Source organism: Sphaeramia orbicularis, chromosome 19 (assembly GCF_902148855.1).
Source record: "Sphaeramia orbicularis chromosome 19, fSphaOr1.1, whole genome shotgun sequence".
Lineage (NCBI taxonomy): Eukaryota > Metazoa > Chordata > Actinopteri > Kurtiformes > Apogonidae > Sphaeramia > Sphaeramia orbicularis.
Window position 1 is genome coordinate 33,784,335 of NC_043975.1, and position 12,411 is coordinate 33,796,745.

At 39.0% G+C, this 12,411-nt stretch overlaps 1 protein-coding gene across 1 annotated transcript; it reads right to left on the reverse strand.

The window, feature by feature from the left end:
- Nucleotides 1–532: 532 nt before the first annotated feature.
- lrrc4bb (leucine rich repeat containing 4Bb) lies at nucleotides 533–11,093 on the reverse strand. Its single transcript, XM_030121588.1, has 3 exons — nucleotides 10,702–11,093; nucleotides 6,226–6,815; nucleotides 533–6,124 (listed from the first exon to the last, which is right to left on the reverse strand). The coding sequence occupies exons 2-3, from the start codon at nucleotides 6,466–6,468 to the stop codon at nucleotides 4,133–4,135; spliced, it is 2,235 nt and encodes a 744-aa protein (XP_029977448.1). The 5' UTR covers nucleotides 6,469–6,815; nucleotides 10,702–11,093; the 3' UTR covers nucleotides 533–4,132.
- Nucleotides 11,094–12,411: the final 1,318 nt, after the last annotated feature.

Genomic DNA, 12,411 nt, shown 5'->3' on the forward strand with positions numbered 1-12,411 from the left:
GACAAACATTTTTCAGATTAAAAGGGAAAAAAAGATAAATCCCCTTTATGTATTTCCAGCTTCAGCAAATTGCATGACAGGTTATTTAACAGTGGACACTTGTGCGTTTTTCTGTAACACCATAACATTTGCTTGGACTTGTAGACTTTTATCACAGATTACCAGCTGTCACATGTGTGCACACACAGGACTGATCAGTTATAGATTTGCATTGCTACTCCCACCTTATCTAAGCTTTTTTCTTGCTCCTTTCTTATCTAATTTTCTGAAGAATAAATCAAAAGAAAAAAACACAGTATAAAAACATTATTGTTAGGACTTTTTTCTGTCCATTTCTTTTCTTTTTTCTTTTTTTTTTTTTAATATAAATGTTATACTATTACTTATTTGAAACATCATTTTGAAGTTCAAGTCATTTCTCTTTTAGTCAGTTTGTAGTGTTCTGTAAGATAATTTCACAACAAAGAATGAAACTGATATAAGTTTGTAACATCAGAGGAACTTCTTACAGCGAACAAAAATTGAAGTCACATAAGTAATAAACAGTGATATAATGTAAGAACATCAATGAGGTGCAAATACAGCTCGTTAATTTTGTTATAATTGAAGAAATACACTGTTCAGCAACACTGTGTACCTGGATGAATGTGTGAAAAAATGACATTTAATGACAATACATAAAAACCCAAATTGATAATATCACATACTGAGATACAACCAACAACTTGGAAAAAATAAACATAAAAAAAAATGACATTTTTTTATTGTTTTGCATTTAAGAAATCTAAATTTTCTATAGCTTAACACTGTTCGGCCTTTCTTTAAAAAACATTTCTGACACACCCAGCTCCTTTTCCTTTTTAATTGTTTTATCAAACAAAACAGCTTACCTTTAAAGGACCAAAAGGTCAGTCCCTTTTCTTGTCTTGCAATATGGTGTCATGTCAGATACAATAATCCATTAATTAAGGATGTTTGCCTCTGACAAACCAAGAAATGTCATCTGGGTTGCAGCATCCTTCGTAAGCGACGGGTGGTGCAGTGGATAAACATATGCCAGTACTCCATCTGTAGCCAAACTGCATCAACTGACACAATATTATACAGTGTGGTACAGTTTCTGAATATGCATATATTCAGATTCCAGTCTCAAGCTCATCATCTTCTTTAAAAGGGGTCTTGTGATGGTTACATTACTTGAATGTACCTCCTTTTAAATAGCATCAAGCTCTGTATGTACAATGGCAGCCACTATACTAAGATGCAACAAAGCCCTTCTGCAGTTCTTCCAAATGTTCATAATAATAATAATAATAATAATAATGATAATAATAATAACCCTGTTGCATGTTATGGATGTCCAGAGGTATGAAAGGAACATTTCTGTGCTGGTTAGATGAAATATCATTATTAAATGCTGCTACAGCAGCGTTCATGTGAGTGAATATGTTTCATGGTTAATATGCAGAAATGAACCTTCACACGCAGCCCACGAGGAAATATCTCGTATGCTCTTTGAAATCTGACGACAGAGCCACCGAATGTAGCACATCAAGGGAGCGGCCATATGTTGTGTCGTTAGCCTTCATTTATATTCTATTTGTGTCTCAGTGGGGCTACAGTTGAACCCTGCCCACTAGATCTGTCTGCTGGGTGGCAAAACATTTACATTTACTATGGTATAACACTTTTGAATCCGATTAACACCCCATAAACAGTGACACCAAATAGAGAAAATACATGGCAGCAAGTTAGACCACCTGAGTTATTTGATTGGTTTTTACATTTTTTTCTTTCCATTTAATCAGACATACAGTATTGTTAAAAAATGATTTAGGTGTGTGTAGTTTTAACTGGTGTGAACTTCGTGGGCACTGATGTAGAAGATGTTCCTTTCATAGAGTTACATTAACCTCTGTGACAGTACAATCCGGGTGGGTTCTTGTCTGATATTGTAAATCATGCTATCGTCATTATTACTACTCCTCTGTGGTCCTTTTCTTTCAATAAGTGTAGTCCCATTGCTGATAAGAAAAAAACATCATCACTCACATAAAACAGCCCCTATGCAGGTCTGAGGGAGGGGTGCAACAAAAAAAAAAAAACAGCAAAAATCCCATAAAGAGCTGCATTAAGGTCAGAAACCTTGTTGATATGATTTCATTGATAATACTATCTCAGGTACATTTATCTGGAATAACTGGTTGTGTTTCCAGCTTCTGCTCAATTGCAACAAACATTTTAGGTTCCTGCTTGATAAATATGGTCTGTATCAAAAAAAAAGAAAAAGAAAAAAAAAAATAATTGTATTTCTTTCCTCAATCCATCAGCCATTTCACACGATTCAAAAACTGTTGTACTGTTAAAGCAGCAAGATGAGAGAAGCAGAGTGAGGACTAATGTGAGACCAAAGTGCCTTTGTTAACAATAAGATCATCTAGTTCTGTTCAAAAACACTCATTTTATAAAACCAGTAGCAGTGTTTGTGGACCATCTATAAGAGAGTGGCTAAAAGCCTGTCTGAGCATGTTAATAGAGCAGATGGCACCTATCATTACCACCATGACTAACGGCTAAACCGCAAACCATACATTCAATCCAGGTTTAGCACAGAAGCCTGCATAATGTCTCACTCTACAAATGTTACTTACAGTATGTGGTTCCCATATTGACCCGCCACAACCCAATATATGATTGATTTATTTCACACGTAATGATACATGGCTAGACAACTGTACACATTATATCAAACTAACAAAAATAAAGAAATACATAGTTGAAACGCAAGAAGCGTAAATGGCATTTAACATATGAAAGTTACACTGTAAAAATGTGGATCTTACAATTGTCATACAACCAGATATTATTATTATTAATATACTGTACATTTCCATTCCAATCATCCTTAGATGGATGTTTAATCCCTTCTTGAATGCTGCTGCTGCAGATAGATGTCTAGTCATCCTTATGACAGCATTTTATGGCATGATTATGGTAACCACGAGCAAGGAGGTCATATCAAATTCCATTCTAAAAGCAAATATCTGGCTACTGAGCTAATTCAAATAACACACTGTCAACACTTTATTTTACCCATACAGGTCTTTGCATTGGAATACCGTTCTGTGTTTGTGAAACATTATTTTACCATTGTTTGATGCTGGCATTTAAGTATCAGAATTGTCAATTCAAATACTAAGTACCTGGCTTTTACAAAATACGTAATACACTCTCAGAACACAAAAGATTGTAATGATTATTACTGAAGCAACAGACAAAAGTTTGTCAAACAGAGATCTGCATTTACTGTTCTACAACCTAAATGGACTTTATGTCACAAAGCCAATTCAAAGATTCACAATGAGTGTTGCAATTGAGCCCTTATGTTTCTGAGAAGTAGCCAAACTTAAAACATGTATCATAACCAACCTCCACCATTGCCACCCCTGATTATTAACAAAGAAACAAACTATACCAGCTTATACATCCACCCCAAAATATCTCTGCATTGGAGTCTGCAATGATACATATTTAAATGAAAATATATTTATATAATTTGTGGATTTTTCACAGTAGTTTGTACTGCACTGTACCTTTTTGTCCTTCTATTTATGCCTACATAATTGTCACCTTGAAGGAGTCTATTGAGTCTCTTGAGAGAGAGTGTGGCTTGTTGTTTTGTGTGGAAGAAAATGTCTCTTGAATTTTGTTCTGTAATATTGTCAATCTTCATTGTGGTAAGTGCTGTGCATGTCTTTCATCTCTGCTGGCCAACAACAATTTTGGGACTGATTCCTCTGAAAGGCTAGTTTTTCCTTATGAGAACAGAGCTTGTAGAAACTGCAAAAAACATTTGCTTTGGCACAGATTTACATTGTAGCAATGTCCATTTCTTGATCTCCATGGCCATGATCGTTACTACAAACACAAGTGGCCCATTGTGGTCCAATCCTTGGCTCAGTACACTGTCACGGATAAGTCTACGTGTTTGTATTGCCGTGTCAGTCTATCCTCTCTCCTGGTGTAATGTCAATGCACTCTAGTGTCTTATCATTCGGCGCATAAACCCAACATCAATCCCCTCTCTGTCTTTGACTCTTGCTCACTCTCTCTCCATACCCTCACTTTGTTTTTAGATCTGAGTCTCTTGGACATTTTCCTTCGAGCTCCCCTTAAAGAGAAGGGGCTCCATTTGGGGATTCTGGTTCTGGCCCATAAAACCCTTGATCGATCCATGCAAGCCCATAGTAGGCATGGGGAGAGACATTGGCAGAGGTGGCGACATAGAATTGGGGTTGGTGTTGGTGCCATTGCCTGATGTTGTAAGCAAATTAGATGTTGAGATTGGGACAGCAGAACAGGAGATTGGGATGTCCTGGCCTGACTGGTTCTTGCTACTGAGGATGCCTCCTGGTCCCAACCCTTCAGTGCCAATACTTAGACCCATCACATTGTTGTTGAAATGATGAGTCTTGTAGTAGTGGTTGAGAGTATCTGTGCGGCCAATACTGGGAATGTTGACGATTTCAGGGTGATGTATCCTTAAGGTTCCTTCCCCGCCACCGCCAGAATTCATGGTAGAACCACCTGAAATGCCACTGCCAGCTCCTGCTCCAAGCTCATCTTCTACGTTTACGATCTCAATAGCTCTAGCTGGGCCGTGGTGCTTGTGTAACTGGTGCTGCTTTCTGAGTTTATAGAAAACCACCAACATTACAGCTGCCATAAAAGTAATAGCCACAAAGCAACCAATGATGATCTTAGTCGTTTTCATCACATCATCCAGGCCTGGAATATTAGTTACATCCATGAAAGACACAGTAACTGTATCATCACTCCCTCTATTGGCTCTGGGAGACAGTGAAGAAAGAGAGGCGGGAGAGGGTGAAATAGTGATGCCAGGACGCCCATCTACCACCCCTCCAAGAACAGTGGGACCTGGGAATTCAATCATAGTCTCGTTAATCTCCTGTCTTGCTTCTTTCTCCGCTTGGTGTGAGTCTACTGTTTCCACAGTGACGGTGGTAAAATAACTGTAGCTGTTGTTGGGATCCGAAGCAGACACGTTGAGTACAGCTGTTGCAGTGGTGTTTCCAGCAGAGTTGGTCACCATGCACGTATACTGCCCGGTGTCTTGCACGGTCACATTTGTGAAGTTCAGTGTTCCATCGTGAAGCACTGAGATCCTAACTCGGTACGATCCATGGGTCATCAGAGTACCGTTTGGAGTGAACCAATTCACTGACGTCATGGAGGTTCCAGTGCGACATTTCAGCTCAGCAGCCATGCCCTCAGTGACATTGAGGTCAGTAGGTGGCTCAACAATCACCGGGGCATAGCAGGTAAAGTGGCTCTGGTCCAGTTCCCCAATGTACTTGCCCTTTAGGCCTGGGGGAGCATGGCAGCGAGCACAACACGTGGTATTGCTGGGAACAGTTTCTTTCAGCCACCAGCTGAGCCACAGCACATCACAGTTGCACACCCAGGGGTTGTGGTTTAGATGTACCCTCTCTAACTGGTGCAAAGGAGTGAAGAGGTCATGTGGCAGGGAATGCAGGGAATTGTGGGAGAGATTGAGCTCCTCCAAGTTTTTGAGGTCATCAAAAGCATTGCGTTCAATGACTGACACTCTGGAGTGCATCAGCCACAGCTTGCGAAGTGACACTAGACCCTGGAAGGACCCAGGTCGCACTATTCCCAGCTGGTTTCCCGAAAGCTCCAGCTCCTCTAGTTTCACTAATGGGGTGAGGTTAGGGATGTCCTTTAAGCCACACATACCCAGGTTCAAGAAGCGCAAGTTAATCAGACCTTCAAAGGCAGCCTCTGAGATGAAACCCAGTTTCCTTAGTTCACCAAGATCGAGGCGGCGTAAAGAGGGAACTCGGTGAAAGGCAAATGCCGGCAGTGTCTCAATAGGGTTGTTTCGTAGCCATAATTCCCGTAGCTTGCTAAGATACTCAAAGGCTAGTGAAGGTACCACTGTGAGACGGTTGTCAAAAAGCTCCAGTGTGTTAAGGTTGGGAAGGCCATTAAAAGCTCCCACCTCAATTTCTCGAATGTGGTTCTTAGAGAGCTGGAGGATTTCCAGATGCCTCAGGTGTTTAAATGTATCAGACTTGATCACCTAGTTTGGAAACAAACACATGGAGGTATGTTGTAGCAACGTCACAATCACTGCTGTTATAATGTAATATAAGCCTTAAGTGTGAAAGTACAGCCTCTTACCTGGATGGTGTTCTCTTGAAGATTGAGGTATCTTGTTTTATCTGAAATATTGTCTGGGACTTGGTCTAAACTTTTCCTTGTACAGATGACACGGCTTGCCTGATTGGAGCAGGTACAAGGGGTGGGGCATGGGGGTGCTGCCTCTGTCAGCTGAGGTCCATGGTTGTGAAACCACAACAAAAGCTGGACCAACCAGAGGAGGGGGGAAGGGGTACAGGGGCTGGTCACCATGACAACACGCATGGCAACTGAGTCATGACCCACCCCTATTGCTATGATGTTGATAAGTCACCTCCAGACAAGGGGATTTAAGTGCTTGTCTTGATGTTCATATTTTACGCTCTTGTTCTGTTTATGCCTTCGAGCAGTCCTTTAAAAACTGGGAGGAAAAGGGGTGCAATGACGCTGTCAGATAGGTTCTTATTTTACTTTGCTCATGCTTCTTTGACTATAAAATCAGTTGATCTCTTCAGCATGTTATTTCATGGAACTATGAATTTTTAATTCTCATGACAATTATATAGAAATTTAAAAAAATTGGGAGGTCTTGGTCTTGGATGTGTTTCCTCTGTAGACTCTGTTGCTGTTCACTGTAGGAGGAAGAGAAAAAAGAGAGAGAGAGAGAGAAAAGAGGTCAAATAAGTGCACAGTGCAGTAACTTTAAGATACTGGTACACGATATACATGCAAGTAGTCACAGGACTGAATTTAAATCATAAAATATTAATGTTCTGTCACTAGAGGACGTGACAGGCTGACTTGGGCTTTCTTGTGTGAAAAAGTGACTTTTAAATGTTGGCCTGTAATCTTTCTAGTGACTTAGCTGCCATTTTCTTCACAGGTTCAACTTAACATCTGGGTCAGGGTCTGAAATGGCCACAAATTTCTGAAACCTAAAGCTGGGTCACAAGTGCTGCAGCAGAACCATTCAACTGGAAGTACTAACATATACCAATGATACACTTCAAGATACAGGTATGTTAGATGAGATACATAGTAAGACAAACACATTTAAAAGCATGCAAAGTTATTTCAAAGGGTGCAGATGCATACGCCAGAGGGATTTAGAGCTAAGGTTAATGCAGACATCCATCCAATCCATCATAAGGCAGCAGCACAGCATTACAAATGAGATAACAAATGATGCACGCATGCAGTAATTTAGCAATTAAGATATGAAGGAATGATTATTGACTCCTGGAATTTTACTGCAATGCACATTCTGTGTACAATAATCAATGTGCATCAGACAAAAAAGCCCATCCACTTAGGCCGATGAGCTAAACATGACACCCAGATTGTATATAATATGAGAAAAACGTGGTTCGGAAAAATTTTAAAATGTTTTAACCTTTAAATCTATATGACTAACAGTATAGCAGCATATAGCTCTGCTTTGCTTAAAGGAAAGTCACACATCTTGAAACAAAAAATGGCTGCAAGCATCAGCAGACTCACTAAATTTAGAAATGATTGGGCACTTTTCTTTATTGTGATAAGACCAAAGAGAAAGTATTCATTATTTTTTCCCCAAAGCATGATATGCACGAGGCTGTGACTCTAGCAGACACAACACAAGCCTGTATTGTCTGCTGCAAACAAATAAGGAAATCGTTGTTACTCGTCACTTTAAATAACCGCATCCTTTTACAATTTTGGCTTTATTTTAGACAATAATACATTTACAGTTGGATAAGGAGGGTGTTTTTCGGAAGGTTCCATGCCAGTCCTTAACATCTCCTCTCCTATGCAGCGACGATGCATGCGCTCCTAGAAACACGGTTACTGTGGCAACCTGCTCACTCACCATCTTGTGTTTTTACTGTCCAGTGCCCTATTCCACATTACTGTGTTTAGCTGAGCTTGATGAGCATTTGCTATTAAACATTTGCTGCAAATTTTTAGTCTAAATCAAGATACATTTCCTTTAAAGCTCAAGGATTTCTGTCTCGGAGCATTTGCTTTGGTACTAGATATGAAACACATTTCATTTGGCATTGCCTTGCCAACCAAAATAAATGTATATGAGGATATAACACCTCACGGAGATTGCAGCAAATCTAACATGAATCATAACATCTACAAGGTCCGAGGACTAGGTCAACATCAATCTTTATTAAAGACATAGCTCTGAGAACTCTTAAAGCAGCTATTAAGAAAGCTCATAAGGGAATGTATGCTAAAAATAGATTTTTTCAGACGATCTGCACATCCCACAGTCTCTCTCTCTCTTTCACACACACACACACTCACACATACACACATGTATACACATTCTAACTGTAACTGCCACCAAAAAGTAACAACGCATCATAATAAATGTATAAATACAAATGTTATGCAGCCCCTTTGCAGCAGCTACTCATTATGGTGTTTATTACACTGCTTTCTTTGCTTTTAAAGTCTCCCTCTTTTCCTCTTCCAGCAGATAATTACGCATTTTAATACTATGCACAAAGGGAAAAAAATGTTTACATTTTTATCTTTCCCCCACATGTCAGAGCTGTATCTGATCCAGCATGCCTGAGTTGATGGTCACAATGATCAACTCATCATTAAATGATTCATGGAGGCATCAAACAAAACATCATTAATATTCAGTTGGCCATAGAATTGATCATCTCTCTGCTCTCAAAACAGAATGTGCTTTCCATGCACACTAAGCTATAGGTCTGTGTTTCATACATCAGCACTCATGTCAGCTCATTTCATTCCTTTTTTCCCTTATCTGTTTTGATAATGTTGTTAGACAAATATGATTGCAAGAATACTATTCCCTAATCTATTTTACTTTGAATACAAGGGATGAGAAATTATATTGAACAAAAATGATGCATGATAGTGATTTCATATTTTTTAAATGTATGCATGTTACAAGATAGATTCATTTCACATCAGGCCTTGGGCAGTTTTCAATGTAATCCCAAGTACATATGAATCAACTACAGATATTTTTTGTATTTAGTAAGTATGGTGGGGTGTGAGATATTAAAAACATAAACTTTTGGATGTACTTAAGAGAAGAGACCCTGAATCTGCAGGTAGGATGCCTGTTGCCTTGGCTACCCATCTTCAAGTTCTCCATATCACTAGAACAACAGCATGCACCAGCGATGGTCTATATTTTATTTATTTATTTAGGCCATACTTGTTGCCTGTGGCCTTCATCCTTATCCTTGTGTGAAATGTTCTTCCTTTGCATTTATGACATGGCTCAAACATCTGCTACAATATATTTTTTCAAACTAATTTACCTCAAAGGTATTTCTCTTTTTTGATCTTTGCTGTTTTTTCATGTCAAGAGCAGATTGCAGCCATGTAGATATCGATTATTCGATCAGGCCCGAGAGAGCGCTCAGTCGTGAAAAGACAAATTAGCTGCAAGCTGCTGACCAATTGCTACAAACCAAGCACATCATCGTAAGCGCCTGATTGTATCAATGCCCTGCTCTCCACAACAGAGACATTAAGGTTTATGAAGAGGCAAAAATTGTAGAGTTGTATTTTTTTTTTTTTTAAAGACACAAGTTCTGGCCTGTGGGATGTTTCCTGTAGTCTACACAAGGCCCAATTAGACCATGTATTTACAGATGGTCTAGATGAACACAAAGCGACACAGGTGCAGCAGGGCCAACATCATCTACTGTAACTATGACAACACTAGATTGATTCAGGACGTGGGAATCAGGGTAGGATGCAACGCATTTTACCAGTATGGTAATATTCAGCCCTATAGAAAAGGAAAATAACAGGTTGATGACAGACAGATATTTGGTAGAATTTCAACTGATGGCATTTTACTTAATGTCAACTTGTGAAAATAAAAAAAAATAAAATAAAAAAATTAAAAAGGAGGGGGTGGGGGGGGTGGGGGGCAAAACCTGACCGCTTTCTTCTGCAGTCGCAACCTTTAATCTGCAATCTCTCCTCCTCATCATCATATAGCCTCTAGCATAATATCTCCTACAATTCAACAGAATGGCCTTATTCATCAATGCAGCTGCGCTCACTACGGCGCACCTTCTCGGGAACGCAATTGAAATTCTGAATAGGCCTAATTCTGCACATGCTGCATTACAAAATGGCTTGCATCCATTCTCTCTTCAGGGTAATGACAACATGACTGCACCCCAAAAAAAAAAAAAAAAAAAAAAAAAAAAATCCATAGGCTGCTTTTTTTTTTTTTTTCCAAATAATTATGTGTGGACACGAAAAAAAAACCGAACACAGCCTTACATAAGGAACCGTGTTATTTCCACACAATTTCCAGGACTGCAGGAGGTTTATTACACTGACCTCGACGCTGACTGGATCGTATTCTTCTGTTTATTTCTAATGCATCTGTGTAACCTTTGCACGTTTTCTCATACAATCTGTACCATTCCATGATTGGCTTCAGCATCCATGCAGATTAGGTAACACATGCAATAATTACGCCGGCCATTTCAGCTCCATCTACCTGTAATATACACGTACCTTCATGTTTCGGAGGATGCGTTTGTAAGGTCGATGTTTTCTCTCCTCTCGTCCCCTGTTTTTTTTCCCCGATCGTCCCTATCTGTCTCTTCTTTTCTCTCCCCTAAATTGATTCGCTTGTTTCCACGGGCTGTGAGCTGACTCTTGTTCTTGTAGGCTATTCCGCAGCGCCAACGCAACGCGGGGGGCTACAGAGATGGCAGGTTACAGATGAACACAATCCACACACACGGGGGGAAAAGACACGGAGATCAAATTAAGGATAGTCGGTGGAAATGATGTTAGTATTATCACATTTAACGGCGAGGTCTGGGACGAATGCATCCATGCGCCTTATCATCCTTGGAGAGGAACGCAGGCAGCAAACGCGACGGCGCCCGCTGAGCAGAGCATTTTACGTACAGCACAAGCGGCGCTTTTACGCACATTCCGTATGTTTGAGCCAGAATCCCACTAAGACAGCATTAGAAGAATAGATGAAGGACCAGCGACTCATGGATGTACCTGCGTTAACCGGATGATTAAACCGATTAAAATCAACATCCATAGAAAGATCTTATCAAGAAAAAAAAAAAAAAAAAGAAAAGAAAAAAAAAGGAAAGCCTGTTTGTATTTATGTGCAGATTGTGTTTAACAGGTGGGACATGAGCTTTATGCATGTAATGAGTATGAAGTCATGGAGAATATTTATTAATATGACTCAGCAGCACTTCATCATCAACAACATATTAGCCCATAAAGACCCAGTGATACTTTTGGGAATGTAGAGAAAATGAATTTTTTCCTCTATATTTAACTCTATATAGCAGGGGTGTCAAACTCATTTTAGTTCAGGGGCCAGATTCAGCTAAATTTGATCTGAAATGGGTCGAACCAGTAAAATAATAACATAATAATACAGAAATAATGTCAACGCCAAACTTTTGTCTATGTTTTAGAGTAAAAAAAGTAAATTTACATTATGAACAGGTTTACATCTACAAACTATCCTTTCAAAAGATGTGAATAACATGAATAATCTGAAAAAATAAGTGTAATTTTAACAATATTCTGCCTCAGTTTATCATTTACACATGTACGTTATAACTTACAGATCACAGTGGATCTACAGATACACAAAACATTAAGTAACAGACAGAATATTCTTGAAATTGTACTTGCTTCTCTTAAGGCATTTCAGGTTATACGCTTTGTTTTGCAAAATTATACTTTGTTTTAGATTAAATACATTAAAATATTTACATTTACAAAGAGAAACATGTGGAGTTGTCATTATTTATATGTTATTATGATAGTATTTTACTGAATCTTGCCCACTTGAGATTGGATTAGTCTGAATGTGGAACCTGAACTAAAAGGATTGTTAATATCTTAGTGTAATTTTTGCATTTCACAAATTCATCCCAAGGGCCGGACTGGACCCTTTGGCGGGCCTGATTTGGCCCCCAGGCCGCATGTTTGACACCTGTGCTCTATAGGGTTATAGGGTCATAGAAATACTCTGAAATTCCAAATTTCAACCTTAGTGTGTTGTTAAAGGACGTCACAAGACTTTATAACTTTTGTAAAATATTTAACCTCCTAAGACCCAAGAAATGTCAGCAAAGTACAAGCTTTTTATGTTTTTTATTAAAAAAGTGCCTATATTGGAAACATCATGATGCAACAGTTTTTTCAGATGCAGTTTTTAAAATTTTTATGGGATGTCCT

Bases quoted from the DNA above. Each gene is read 5' to 3' on its own strand.
- lrrc4bb (XM_030121588.1), bottom strand. From the start codon at position 6,468: ATGCGTGTTGTCATGGTGACCAGCCCCTGTACCCCTTCCCCCCTCCTC. The intron at 6,125-6,225 runs GTAAGAGGCTGT...TTTCCAAACTAG, and splicing joins TTCAAGAGAACACCATCCAG to GTGATCAAGTCTGATACATT.